The sequence below is a fragment of the Berghia stephanieae genome, chromosome 3 (genome assembly GCF_034508935.2).
Source record: "Berghia stephanieae isolate SIO BIC M18660-M18661 chromosome 3, UCSD_Bste_1.3, whole genome shotgun sequence".
Classification (NCBI taxonomy): domain Eukaryota; kingdom Metazoa; phylum Mollusca; class Gastropoda; order Nudibranchia; family Aeolidiidae; genus Berghia; species Berghia stephanieae.
The window spans coordinates 90,815,140-90,830,440 of record NC_088362.1 but is presented as its reverse complement, the minus strand read 5'-3'; the positions used below and the strand labels follow the sequence as shown (position 1 = coordinate 90,830,440).

At 34.5% G+C, this 15,301-nt stretch overlaps 1 protein-coding gene across 1 annotated transcript; it reads left to right on the top strand.

The window, feature by feature from the left end:
• Positions 1-2,774: 2,774 nt before the first annotated feature.
• Positions 2,775-14,650, top strand: LOC144969699 (ganglioside GM2 activator-like). Its single transcript, XM_078908852.1, has 4 exons — positions 2,775-3,087; positions 9,768-9,984; positions 13,052-13,232; positions 13,730-14,650. Exons 1-4 carry the CDS (start codon positions 2,988-2,990, stop codon positions 13,874-13,876), a joined length of 645 nt encoding a protein of 214 aa, XP_078764978.1. The 5' UTR covers positions 2,775-2,987; the 3' UTR covers positions 13,877-14,650.
• The last annotated feature ends 651 nt before the right edge of the window (positions 14,651-15,301 follow it).

Sequence of the window (15,301 nt, the reverse complement as noted above, 5' to 3'; positions counted from 1 at the left end):
TCAAAGAAGGGCCGCGAAATCTCAAGTATGAGAGATTTTGCATTTAAAATAAAAGTTCTCTGAACAAAACGAAATGAAATGCTTTTTTTTTTTAAGGGCGGGGGGGGGGGGGGGGAGTGTTTTGGTCACATTACGAAAGAAGCTCAGTCATATATAGGACCTAGGTGGTCTATGACGTCAAAGAAATGTATTTTGGGCTTTCGTGACACAAACCAAGAAATGTGAATGCCACAACCTTTTAATGATGTCAAATACCATAATGTTCTAACTCAACACTTTTTTTTTCATTTTGACCAGGAAAACTTTTACTTCAAACATGGGTCGATTGAATTACCCTCTTGTGGTCAAAAACTCTCAAACGAGACATCTTTAAAGTCTCAGGTTCAGATCCATGTGATAAGTTGGGGTTGGGGTGGGGGTCATTTTGACCGATCGATTTTGGAGTGAAAATTCTTTAGTAAAAATAAAATATAAACAACATTTCTCTTTATTTACCTGGTTTAAAATTAAACTTGACTTTACGTTGTTAATGCAAAATCTCTTCTTGCAGAATATTGGTTATACAGTAAGATAATAATAATAATATCATGTCAACGATGAGAACATTTTACATTAAACATGGAGGCAGGGACTTTGTATTTGAACAAGAGTGCTGAAATAATTGATGTAGTTTAGGCCCTTGCAAATTCGTCGTGTATGTCCCATTTGAATTTGATTAATATTCCATAGTTTCTTTGTCAAAATGAATACACCAGGCATACCAAAATAGAACGTACCACCATGTTATCTGAGTATACACAATCCTTTGTGCATGTGTGTCCCCAAATTTAAATTTAATCTATTTTGTAAATTATGACTTCGCCTCGCTCCATCTGTCATACACTGATAAAACACTTTTTTTCATTTTGGTTAGAAATCTTTTACTTCAAATATCGACTGTTTAAGAGAACCACCGGTTTGTCAAAAGTAAAGTTCGAGGATTCTTAGAAGGTTTGGATTGAGCTTTTTTTTTTTTCTCAAATTGTTGGTCATTTTAACCAATAGATCGTTGGCGTAAATAGTTTCAAGCCTAAGTTTTGCTAGAGTACAGCAGACTTTTCCAAAGTCCTTGTGAAGAACTCCGATTTTCTTGCGATGAATAGTAAATGATCCAAAAGGCTCATTTTGTCGAGTACTTGATGGCTTGATGACGTTTCGAGTTCTATTTCTTATTGCCATAGATGTGTTATGGACGAATCAGTTAATTATGAAAAAAATAAATCAATTAACAAAACAATGCGAAAAATGCACCAACGATTACAAAAACAAAACAAAACAAAAGACCAAAAGACAAAAAAAAAACACCCCAAAAAAACAACAAAAAACAACAGCAAAATAAGTTTTTAAAAGACAAACAAACCAAACACAACCCTTTCTACATTCTATAATTGAGATGGCGTGTAGTAGTAGTAGTAGTAGTAGTAGTAGTAGTAGTAGTAGTAGTAGTAGTAGTAGTAGTAGTAGAAGAAGAAGAAGAAGAAGCAGTAGTAGTAGTACTACTACTACTACTACTACTACTACTACTACTACTACTACTACTACTACTACTATATACTACTACTACTACTACTACTACTACTACTAGTAGTAGTAGTAGTACTACTACTACTACTACTATACTTACTACTATAGTAGTAGTAGTACTACTATATATAGTAGTAGTAGTACTATACTACTATAGTAGTAGTATAGTAGTAGTAGTAGTAGTAGTAGTATAGTAGATAGTATAGTAGTAGTAGTAGTAGTAGTAGTAGTAGTAGTAGTAGTATAGTAGTAGTAAGTAGTAGTAGTAGTAGTAGTAGTATGTAGTATAGTAGTAGTAGTAGTAGTAGTAGTAGTAGTAGTAGTAGTAGTAAGTAGTAAGTAGTAGTAAATAGTAGTAGTAGTATAGTAGTAGTAGTATAGTAGTAGTAGTAGTAGTAGTAGTAGTAGTAGTAGTAGTAGTAGTAGTAGTAGTAGTATAGTATAGTAGTAGTAGTAGTAGTAGTATAGTATAGTAGTATGTAGTAGTATAGTAGTAGTAGTATAGTAGTGTAGTAGTAGTAGTAGTAGTAGTAAGTGTAGTATGTAGTAGTATAGTAGTAGTAAGTAGTAGTAGTGTAGTAGTAGTAGTTAAGTAGTAGTAGTAGTAGTAGTAGTAGTGTAGTAATAGTAGAGTATGGTAGTATATAGTAGTAGTAGTATAGTAGTAGTATAAGAGTAGTATGTAAGTATAGTAGTAGAAAGTAGTATAATAGTAGTAGAAGTGTGGTAGTAGTAGTAGTAGTAGTTAGTAGTAGTAGTAGTAGTAGTAGTAGTAGTAGTAGTTGTGTAGTGGTAGTAGTAGTAGTGTATGTAGTAGTAGTATAGTAGTAAGTAGTAGTAGTAGTAGTAGCAGCAGCAGCAGTAGTAGTAGTAGTAGTAGTAGTAGTAGTAGTAGTAGTAGTAGTAGTAGTAGTAGTAGTAGTAGTAGTAGTAGTCGTCGTAGTTTCTGTAGTTGTAATGTGAAAGGTTATTTTGTTGTAACTTCGAATGGACATTGTTGTCACTACTATCGTTTATGTCATTGATGTAACTATCATAATAATCCAGCAAGCCGCTAACGGGATGTACGTTAACAGTAGAAAAAAAATTCTCATCAAGCGAGGTGTGTGTGTGTGTGGGGGGGGGGGGGGGGGGTGACAGACAAAAGACCAATCGCAAGCATCTATCAGACAACGTAATATAAGAGGAAGCCTGACAGGAATGAAGCGTATAATATCTAGACAGGGACCATTTTCTCCTGATGTCAGAAAAGGCAGTCAAATAGGGGAGAGGAAAGAGAAACATCACTAGCTATCCTACTTAGCTCTATATAAATTATCTCTCTCCTTTAGCCTTGACACCTCATTGACGAGGGATCTTCCAGTTTCTGTCTACCGCCCTATCTACTTCTCAAGTCATTACAAAGCAAAAGACACACAGTGAAGATGTTTGTTGTTCATAACAACCTGGCAAAACTTTTTGCTTGTATTTTATTTGTTGTTCCTTATCTTGGATATGCTGAAGGAGTGCGAGTGAGGAGCTGCAGTGAGTAATCTTTTAGTATAATTAAAGGATATATCGTCAGAAAAAGGGATATATATATATATATATATATATATATATATATATATATATATATATATATATATATATATATATATCCTTAAACTAAATAGTAGTAATAATAATATATCAATAATAATAATCATAGTAATAATGATAATAATAATAATGATAATAATAATAATAATAATAATAATAATAATAATAATAATAATAATAATAATAATAATAATAATAATAATAATAATAATAATAATGTCAATGACAATGACAATGACAATGACAATAACAATAACAATAATAAACAAACTGCATTTCATTAAGACTGATAAAAGTGCATTTTCATACTTATGTTTAATTCTTTTTTTGTCCTTTCTTTACCATAGTATATAGAAATACATTTTTGGATGATTTCTGATTGAAACCAAACGATTCATCCTCTGAATTGTCATTTAACCTACCAGTTTTTTGTAGTTTTCGAAAGTTTCCTTTTAGACTAAGTTTCCTTTTAGTTTACTGAAGTTTCCGTTTAGTCTACTAAATTTTCCCTTTAGTCGACTAAAGTTTTCTTTTAGACTAAGTTTCCCTTAGTTAACCAAAGTCTACATTTATCTTACGAAACTTTACTCTACAAAAGTTTAATGAAATTAAATTGAACTTTTATATAGAGCAATATCCACTAAACGTGCCCAAAGCGCTTTACAAATGGTCCCCGACCAACAGCCTCACTTAACATGTAGGACGTGACATGACGCTTGCTAGGCGATATTACAATTATTCGGACAGAGACAACGCTGTTAACGGCCAGGTACTCATTTTACACATGAGTACAGTGAGAGAATGTGAGTAAAGATCCTTTTCCAAGGACTCAACTATGCGCTGAGGGAGGCTCGAATCCAGGACCTTCCGATCCGAAAGCGAGTGTCATACCACAATACCACATAGCCGCTCGATTTTAGTCTACCAAAGTTTTCCTTTTAGTTTACTAGAGTCTCCTTTTAGTCACCGATGCTTCCCTTAAGTCTACCAATGACTTCCTTACGTCACTCAAAGTCTCCGTTTAGTTTACCAAATATTCCCTTTTGTCTCCTTTTAGTCTATGGAAGTCTCATTTTAGTCCGCCAAAGTTTCTTAAATTTGGTCTGTTTTCCTTTAGCCTACCAAAGTCTTCTTTCAGTTTACGAATGTCTCCTTTTAGTCTAACACAGTTTTCTTTTAGTCAACCAAAGTTTTTCTTTAGACTGACCAAGTTTCATTTTGTCTAAAAAAGTTTCCCTTTAGTCTACCAAAGTTTACCTTAAATAGTTTACCGTTATCCTTGTGGTCCACCAAAAATGATGGAATGAGCTTCAAATTTAGACCATGCTTGTACACACTTCCAAATGCATAGCATCTACTCCAACACACAAGCAGATCCCACATCTTGTTGTTTTTATTGTTGTTGTTGTTGTTGTTGTTATTGTTGTTGTTATTGTTGTTGTTGTTATAGTTGATGTTGCGTTTGTCGTTTTGTTAATTCGACCTTTCATGTAAAGACAAACTCACCATTTAAATCATCCTCCGCTAAAAAGTATTAAATTATACAATGCATTTAAGTCCATTAGAGCCACGAGAGCGTTTCCTGGTTTCTGCTGCATTTAATAATTGCTCACTACCCTTTGGATAGGACGTCCGTCTATCGCAAAGTACTCTCCTCCAGATGTAACACCAAAGGAAGACTCAAAAGGGGAAAAAAAACAACTAAACAATACAAAAAAATATAATCTCAAACCAGCCAAGGATTCAAACTAATTCCTTTGCTTGTGAGTCAAGTACTCAGTGGCTTAGAAAACCCCAGTGTTCAATGCATAATAATATGAAAATATTATGTTATACTCCGTTTCAAAATTCATTATCGCACTCTTTGACTCATATCTTTGAAACCGTTTGGTAAATTTCGTTGTAATTTGATATTTGTTTAGATTGCACAAAATCTTACTCTTTTTTTTTTTTTAGCTCATCGGAAAAACAACCGTTGGCTTATTAATGATCAATAAAAATCAAGGACGCTGCCTTGCATGATGAAAATAGTACATTTACCGTATAGTTTTAAACAATATGTTTTAGGTCGTTTGGTGTCATTAATTAACACACTTCACGTATGCCATGTTAATCACGGGTTTTACGAGAGACATTTAGAGACATTCATCACAAAAAAGGTGAAGTACAACGCATAGAACAAGAGTTCAATTTATTATCAAGAGTTTTTTACTGGTTTTTTTTTTCTTCTTCAAATCCTCCTTGACATCAATTTATGAGGCCAGGACCAAATTGTAATTAGTCAGAGCAAGGCTAATAGTCTCTCTCTCTCTCTCTCTCTCTCTCTCTCTCTCTCTTATATATATAATATATATATATATATATATATATATATATATATATATATATATAGAATATATATTCATATTTAAAGCGGATGGTTAAATAGTGGACATGACAGAGAGCAAGAATCCAATTTATTATCCAGCCATAAATTATGACTGGTTTGCAGGAGGTTTGTGGAAAAGATTAATTTCGAGGTCAATGACTTGTCAAAAAACTATTTAATTTCATAAACAACCATGGTTTAGAAAATCTTAGAAAGATTGCAGGTTTTAAGGATAATGTTTTTGATCTAATCTGTTAAAGTGCTATGGATGGAAGAATTAAATTGCAAGCCACGAAATGCCCAGGTTCAGACATGATTACATCCGGGTACGACTCTCACTGGTTGAGGAAAACAATAGATCGTGCACGTTGAGAGCACAGCCACTATCAAGAAAGAAAGAAGTATATTGCATTGGCACAGCTTTGACACCACCACTGTCTTGACCTTAAGAGGTTTTGTTTGTCTTCATTTGTACACGCAACAAACAAACAAAACCCCACCCCCCCCCCCCAAAAAAAAAAAAACAACAAAAAAGAACAACAACAAAAAAAACAAAACAGTCCGGTTAACTCATGGGTTGAAACAAAAACCTCGCTATGCTGCTTTGACTTGGGTCTTGGTCAAATTGGCGGGACAAAGGTTATCGTAAACCCAGGAGGATGATAATTTTGGGGGGCAATTTTATATATATATATTTTCTTCTTACTCCTACACCAACGTTTTTGCCTCAAATATTGTTGCTTGACTATAATTTACATTTTTGGTAAAATGGTACATAAAAGTTTAGTTTTCGAAACCATTATGCCCAATGAGCCGGAGTTTATCTCGGTTTTTTTTTACCGTAAGACTGGCGATAGCAATTGCTTTCTATCCTTTGGATAGGACGTTAATATATCGCAAAGTACTTTCCAAATAATCTAACAGACCCAGCTACGCAATCATTGCCGAGTGGAAGGGGGGCAGAAAAAAAAAACAACTGCATGTGAAGCGAGTGCTCTACCAACTGAGCTATTGGAAACCTACCCCATATAAGTTTGAAATCTTTTAAATGAGTAAAGTAGTCCTTCAGAGCCTTGTGGCTCATGGAGCCGGAGTTTGTCCCGGTTTTTATACCGTGAAACGGACAATAGCAATTGTTTTCGACTTTCGACAGATTTATCAGACCCAGCTACGCAATCACTGTTGGGTGGACAGGGGAGGGGCGGAGGTATGAAAAAAAGAAAAGGTTTAAACTTCACCCGGGGATAATCTCGGTACCTTTGCGGATGAAGCGAGTGCTCTAGCAACTGAGCTATCAGGACTCTTTTTTAAATGAGAGTTTTAAGGAAAATCTATCTCATCCTCCAATTCAACGCCATGAAATGTTCGCTTACAAACCTATTTCTAATATTATAATTACATAAATCTTGTCGGAGCCGGACCTTTGAATACTTTATCTATTTTCCAGTTATTGGTCTAAAAGTAGTAGCTACAATGTTTTATGTCCACTGGTTACCTGTTAATACCGAGAATTGATTATAAAATTACAATGTTATTTTTTAACTCTAAAAACGATTGCTCACATTTGTATCTGAAGGATTTTATTAATGATTAAATCCAATTTCGTTATTTAAGATCGTGTGATCGACATCATTTTGCGCACCACAAAAAGGGGGAACATAAAATTGAAAGACAGAACCTTATATTGCGCAGCTCCAACAGTGTGAAATTCTCTGTCATTCAATCTGTGCTCTGGATTTACTGATTAGAAGCAGTTTTTAAAAGAAACATTTTTAAGTCTTCTCTTTCTGTTATATTTAGATTGATGTAGAAAGAACAAATTGAGCATTTATTTTATTTATTTATTTACTTATTTATTTATTTATTTATTTATTTATTTATTTATTTATTTATTTATTTATTTATTTATTTATTTATTTATTTATTTATTTATTTGTTTATTTATTTAAAAAATAAAGTTGAAAATGAATGGATAAACAATTTTATAATATTATATCTACCACAGATTTAATTACATTATTTTTGCAGTGTCACCTCATAGAACATATCTATCCTAATTTACATTTTTTAAAAATAATTCCGAATTCTCGCATGTTTGAAATTTTGATAATTGGAAAGAGTATTTTTTTAATGATATGTATAGTATGCCATGTATATTGTGCACCTAGAGCTATATTGTATGGGACAGGCGCTATATAAATAAATCATCATCATCATCATCATTATTATTATTATTATTATTATTATTATTATTATTATTATTATTATTATTATTATTATTATTATTATTGATCGATTTTTTAAAAGAACAAAGCGGGAGAATCTATTGTGTCATTATAATTAATCAATTTAATCTTACTTGTATTATGTTCAATTGAGTCATCTGATCAAAATTTGACAGAGGCTTAAGTGCAAAATCTGGAAACTAGACTCATAATATTGAAAACATTGCCGTTTTTATCGATAAAGTGATGTCACCTTGCCCTCATCTCAACCCCTGACGTTACAAGGAATGAATACACCATAGGCTGTCAACAACCCATGTGATGTACAGATGTAATATCATGTGTTGCTGTCATTGTCTGTGCTTTTCTTGATGTCTCCATTTCAGTCTTAGAGTAGATACTATATTTATAGAAGGAACGAAGATGATGTCACTCAGCTCTTTATTATTATTATTATTATTATTATTATTATTATTATTATTATTATTATTATTATTATTATTATTATTATTATTATTATTATTATTATTATTATTAGACAGCCTGTTAGTTATTAGTTATCATTAAATTATATCAAACTAAAAGGTTACACATCGTTTTCGGTGTCAGTAGCTTAATTTGGCTGGCGGATGATGTGAGCATTTTATCTAAATGCATAGCATTAGTATTATGTGTCGCATTGATTGGTAAAAGTCTCTTTGGTGTCCTGATTGTTGTAAAATTGAGTGATATCATTTTTAAAAATGGTAAACGGTAACCAGGTAGAATTGTGTGACATTGACCAAGTACCCTTTTTTGTTTTGTTTGTTTGTTTTTTTTTGTTTTGTTTTTTTTTTGTTGGTTCTTTTTTTTTTTTAAATCACTCAATTTTATGACATTCAGCAGACGAGCGATGGACATGCGTGTACGATTCAACCAAAAGTTAACCCAGATCATTCTTGTCACCAGATGATGATCATCATAATAATGATAATGATGATGATGATAATAATAATAATAATAATAATAATAATAATAATAATAATAATAATAATAATAATAATAATAATAATAATAATGGTAGTGGTGGTCCACGTCGACATGAATCAATGACACGTAAATCCTATTCCACAATAATTCACAACACAAAATTATACAATTTTATCAAAGCGTACTTCGTCAAAAAGAAATCAACCACCATTACATCGTTATCTGCGCTCTCACTAATCATATTATTACCACATTAAAGGGAATCGGAAGTGATAGACTCAATGCCATTGTCAGTTAACCTACAATTTTTATTCCTTTGATGACACATGACGACTACATTTATTGTCCTTTAGTGAGAATAGTCATGATTTTGATTACTTGGAAAGAAACAACATTCTTAAAACGTTTTGTTGAAGCTCTGACATCATTCCAATTAACCGACATGCGTTCCGATTAACCATAAAAAAATTGTGTAGAAAAAAATCTGTCACAGACAGATCATTCGTAGCTGATCCGATAAAGTGAGCGTCCATTTGCAAATGAAGACCGCAATAATAACATTTCTTGAGTCAGTCATCTTCTTTAATTAAAATGATTTTTCAGCTAATCAATGAGAAACTTAAAGCATGTTCCCCTTAGTTTCTCGGCTATGTGGTCTTGTGGTATGACATTGCTTTCGGATTGGAAGGTCCTGGGTTCGAGCCTCGGCGCATAGTTGAGTTCTTGGAAAAGACTCTATACTTACATTCTCTCACGTACTCAGGTGTAAAATGAGTACCTGGCCGTCAACAGCGTTGTCTCTGTCGGAAAAATTGTAATATCGTCTAACAGATGTCATGTCTCGTTCTACATGTTACATGTTGCTGTTGGTCAGGGACCCTTTGTAAAGCGCTTTGAGTACATTTAGTGGATGCCCTATATAAAAGCTCTAATGGTTTTTTTTGTTCCCTAACCAGTTATTTTCCTCACAAACATAAATAAGTCCCGTATCTCAATAAAGCAAATCCTAGAGTGGATTAAAATGGTTAAAAGCTGAAAACTTTACGTTTCCTCTTTTTAAGGCAAAACTCCTGGTAATGACCTTGCTACGGTCAATTTTGTTGAGGTCCGGCCAGACCCTGTTCAAGTACCAGGGGATCTTTCACTGGAAGTGATTGTGACATTGAACAAGCCAATCAAAGGTGTCATGGACGCCGAGATGACCATCAGTAGAAGATTCGGCCCCATCTGGATTGATCTCCCCTGTGTGAACACGGCCATGGGAAGGGTAGGATCTTGGTAAGCTTTGTTATCTCTGAAAGTGTATCAATGTGGTATTTTGTCGTGCTGAATCAGAAACAGAACATTCACGTTAAATCGTATATTTAGATTTTTAAAAATTAAGTCAACTGATTTGCCTTTATTGGGAAATAATGTAGTCGGTCGCACGAAAAATAAAATATACGAAAAAAGACGCTCCCCCCCCCCCCCCCCCCCCCCCCCCCCCCTCTCCAAAAAAAAAAAAAAGAAGCGAAACAAAACATAACCAAATTACTTGACCCATTAGTACAATTCTCGGTATTTATTCATTCGGCCCGATACAATGCCAGATCGAGTCGGCGAATCACATAAAAATAATCTGTTTATAAATGTTTAGAGGTACGAGTACTCATGTAATTAATATTTTGAAGATATGGTACCCTTAACCAGTTAACTGCCGTACTCCGGAAATATACGTATTTTAAAAATTTGGCGAGAAACGTCGTCCTTCAAATATCGATCGATTTATATGTCCCTCATTTAGGCAAAACCTCTCAAACCTGGGACTTTGCGAGGTCTCAGGTTTGAGAATTTTTTCCAAGATGCGGATCATAGACATCGATCGCTGTTTGAAGGGCGAATTTTCTGGCCACTTTTTAAAATACGTCTCGTTCCAGAGTACTTACTGCATTTAACTGGTTAATAAAATTGTTTACACCAATTTCCATGCCTATGCATTCTTTCTTTTATCTTAATATGTTGATGCTCCATGCTTCAGTGCAATGTATTGCCGTAGGATATGTCTACTGTTCCAGTGTGTGTACGACTTTCATTTTAGTATTTTTACTTAGTTTAACTATCTGATAGCTGTTGTCCAGATTAACTTTGGTGTTGTCATCGCCAAAACAGGCAAAATACGATACAATCTCAAAAGTGTGATATTCAACAATACATTTATTCATTAATACATGGCTCTTAACGAGATTGCTACATTACATTGTTTCATTATCTGGAGAAAAGTATTTTGAAAGGATCATTTTCATGTCTTCATTCTTAGCATTGCAAACTTTTGCCATTGATTTCTCGATACTAGTCATAGATTGTCGTTTGTTATAATTTATGGCCTCTCAAGGGAGAATACTGTATATAAAATAGGATATTATTGTGATATAGCCTAGTTACTCCCCTTTGAGGTTTGTTGCCTTTGTTGTGGTTGTGTATGACCACATCACGCAGGGAATCTTCAACCAGTCTTTTAAATTCCTGACTGCAACTGGAGGACACCCTCGCTTTAAATTCCTTACCACAGCTGATGACAGCCTCGAAACCTCCTCCCAATCTCGTCACAAGACAGTACAGGACAATGCGGTCTGCTGTTTCCTTGCTTTCCCTGACAGTAGGGACAGTCGGCTGACTCCCTCAGACCCCCCCGATGCACGTTTACAGCAGTCCTGTCGTGGCCTGCCAGTAGTTGATTTTACGCAACCCACTGTTTCCAATTGCCATTCTTGAAGCCTGGATTAAGTTCTGTTGAGTCTTTGATAACCCCATCTCCCTTGACCATTCTCTTTGTCCAATATTCCCTCAAGGCGTCCCCAATATCGAGTTTATCTCAAAATTGAGAGTTGTAAAAGTAGCCTTTTTTGTCGAATAAGAATAGGACGCCCAATATTATTCTTACAAACGTTTAGGGGAAACAACAAAACAAGTCGTTTACTTAAAACGATTAATACACAATAATACTGGCACCAGACAATCCAGTTTTACTTTATAGATAAACGCATTGAAATAAATAGAATTTTAATCCTTGCAATTTTCATTCTTTGCATACAAACTGGATGCCTATATTAATTATCGATTTAAAAAAAACACTTTTCAATTCTTTTCTCTCCTTGCATACTTATCAGATCCATATAGGTATGAGATAAATGTTATAACTGTACTTATTCTCTCGTTTAAAGTTTAACAACAAAGGATAAGTATGGCTTTTATTTTTTTCATATTTTTATTTTTTAAATTTTATTTTGCTGCTTTCATTCACAGAAAGGTAGTTAAATCGATTTGAAAAACAAGTCTGATATATAACATGTATGACATGTTCATTTTAATCTCTCTCTCTCTCTCTCTCTCTCTCTCTCTCTCTCTCTCTCTATCTCTCTCTCTCTCTCACACTTTCACACACACACATACACATACACACACACATACACACACTTATATTTTGTCTGCAATTTAATTCCGTCTCATTTATTGCAGAACTCACAATCTGGCTTTTGATTGGTTTTCACTGGTACTTCTTACACTATTTTAGTCGAGGTAGACTGATTTGTTTGGGCTATGGTCTTTTCTTGTATATTTCTTTCTTGTTTTTTTTTTTCTGGCACTTTTCGTACACACTTGTTTAGATCTTTATCTTACACCGGGGCATGCTCCCTGGTTTCTTTATTTAGATTTTCCTAACTCATGTTCTCAAAAATGTAGTGTTAGTATCTTAGGTGGTAGGGCATTGGACCCAGGGTTTCCCACCTCAGGCAGTTTCATTTATTTTCGTTTGGCATGTTTATCAAATCCAAATTTTCTTACTTGAACAACATGGGTGATTCTTGTTTACATTAGACGTTTGTTTTATAAATATATAATATATAAATGGAATGGCTATGTGCCAATATTTATCTCATGATGCCGCGCAATAAACGAACAGTAACAACGACCTGCTATCTATCACCATTGAGTTGAAAGAGAGGTTAAAAGGGGGAGGGAAGCATGATAAAACTTGGGGTCAATATGGTCCTCTTGTTTGTGAATTGAAGACTCCCAACCGAGCTATTGAAAGCCTCACTCTCAACCTCAAAATGTCATTATCATTGAATGTCTTCGTTATCTTTCCTTTCATCTTTCATCTACAAATGTGATTTTATCGATGCATGAGAAAAATCTCTTAACACGTAATCAAAACGTTTTGTCCATTTCTGTCTTTATTATTATATCCTGCACATGGTACATAATTTATACGTATCTGAAACGCGATTTTTATTTTTGTATTGTTATCAGTTGAATCGTGTGCATTAAACATTTTAACTCACCATGCGATTTCTCATTCTCCCAGCCAATATCGAGACATCTGTAATAACATCATGAGCAATAGAACCCGAACCCAGTGCCCTAAACTGTTGGCAGACAACAAGATCCCATGCAAATGTAACGTTCCTGCAGGGAGGTACGTGGTACCTCGAACCATCATTCCTCTCCAGCCATCACGAGTCGGCCTCTCTTTGCCCACCTTTATGGTAAGTTACTAGTTTTCAAAATGTCGTATTCGAGGCATATGGTCCCACCTGCGCCTCCCTACCTTTCGAAGCTAATTGAAAGATTTTCAAATCTGCCCTTACGTCTGCAAGTGGTTCCCAATCCAACCTCAACACTGGACATAATGGACGAGACATGCAGCTTGTAAAGAAATTAAATAATATTATACAGAGACAACGCTGTTACCGGAGCTTACCCATTTTGCACCTGAGTATGATGAAAAAATATGAGTAAAAGTCTTTTTTCCAAGATTCAACTTTGCAATACCAGTACAAAAATCAAACAACTGACTCATAGGTGACAGGCGGCTTCTTGCCTCTAGATCACAAGCCGCGCAACAAGAATTTCCAAATTAATTAAGTTAGTGACTGAATGTTGAAACAGTAACTTTCAGGTGTCAGGTAAATTTAGATCTTACAACTTTCTCTTATAAATCAATTGTACTACTGTATTAAAACCTATGATTTCTCGTATATAGGGTGAGTACCAAGCCATCTTACGAGTGACTGACCGTGAGTCGATGAAATCTGTATATTGTTTGGATGTCAACGTAGAGCTGGTCGACCCTCCTTCCTCCACACCTTTTGGAAGCATTGGACGATTTTTCAACAACCTGTTCGGGTGAACAGTTAAACTTGAATGAAGTACTCGAGATGGGCATGCAAAATAATCAATAATCATTTCAATATTTTTATGTTTTATCTGAAACTGTCATCTCCCAATATGTTACGATTCGATTTTATTTATTTATTATTTTTAACCAGTTAACTGCCGTACTCTGGAAAAGTCACATATTTAAAAATTTGGCCAAAAAAAAACAAAATCGTCCTTATATCAATCGATATTTGAAGGACTAGTTTTCTGGCCAAATTGTTAAATACTTGTCTTTCAAGATTAGGTCAGTTAACTGGTTAAAGGCTTTTGAATTTAAATCAAAATAATTTCTAGTGAAATGGAATCCATCTTAATGTCATCAGATGCCGCAGGTTCGATTATCTACCCCCCCCCCCCCTTTCTCTCTCTCTCTCTCTCTCTCTCTCTCTCTCTCTCTCTCTTTCCCCCCCCCTCTCTCTCTCTCTCTCTCTCTCTCTCTCTCTCTCTCTCTCTCTCTCTCTCTCTTTCTCTCTCTCCTTCTGAGATGAAAGACATCTCTATTTTGTTAAGTTCGTATAACCAATGTTGACCTGCCTTGTTATTAGATTACGTACCTAAACGATTATGTGTTGTACTATTTAAATGAATTGGGATTCATTTGGTTTTCATATGTAGAATTTATTACAATCGTTAAAATATCAATATTGTTCTTATTACCGATAATGTTGCTTTCTTTCTTTGAGGAATCTTTATAATATTCTGAGACCATTTTATGAATAATAAAACTCTTATTTATTTATTTATTTATTTATTTATTTATTTATTTATTTATTTATTTATTTAATGAGTTTTCTTTCGAAACATTTTTTTTTATTGACGGCATTTGGGTTTTGAAGTATATTAATCACAGCCAACCATCGGTAGCTGAATCATTCATAGCATTGCTTTAACATAATGACTTGACTTAGCACCTTTTGCCTCCTAATCATACGATTGGGACGCCTCGGCCGCCTCTCCTCACCTTTGTGTAAGATGCCTTCACCATTCACGGCCTTCTGCTATAGATCTTTGATACAGAATCTGGATCCGGTTTTTTTAATGGCATTATATTTGTTTGAGGTTCCTGACGAACACAGTGTGAATTGTCGTTGGTGGTTGTCCTATATATTTACACTGTCCAGACGTGAAAAATGCTTTCATGGCTTTAATCCCTGGTATTTTCGTGTCTCCTCTAAGTGCGTCTAAAATTTGAAGAGAGATCGATAGATAGAGATAGATAGATAGATATATAGATAGATAGATAGAGAGAGAGAGAGAGAGAGAGAGAGAGAGAGAGAGAGAGGGGGGGGGGTTCATTGCACTTACTGACGAGTGAACTATTGCTAATTAATGTTGGATGTTATTTTTATTTCTTAGTTGTTTCCGGTGAAACCGTTCAAATTGTTGCTCTTCACTC

Excerpts from the sequence above, each read along its gene's own strand:
- LOC144969699 (XM_078908852.1), top strand. The coding sequence starts at position 2,988 with ATGTTTGTTGTTCATAACAACCTGGCAAAACTTTTTGCTTGTATTTTA. Across the intron at positions 9,985-13,051 it reads ATGGGAAGGGTAGGATCTTG|CCAATATCGAGACATCTGTA; the intron begins GTAAGCTTTGTT and ends TCATTCTCCCAG. Across the intron at positions 13,233-13,729 it reads TCTCTTTGCCCACCTTTATG|GGTGAGTACCAAGCCATCTT; the intron begins GTAAGTTACTAG and ends TCTCGTATATAG.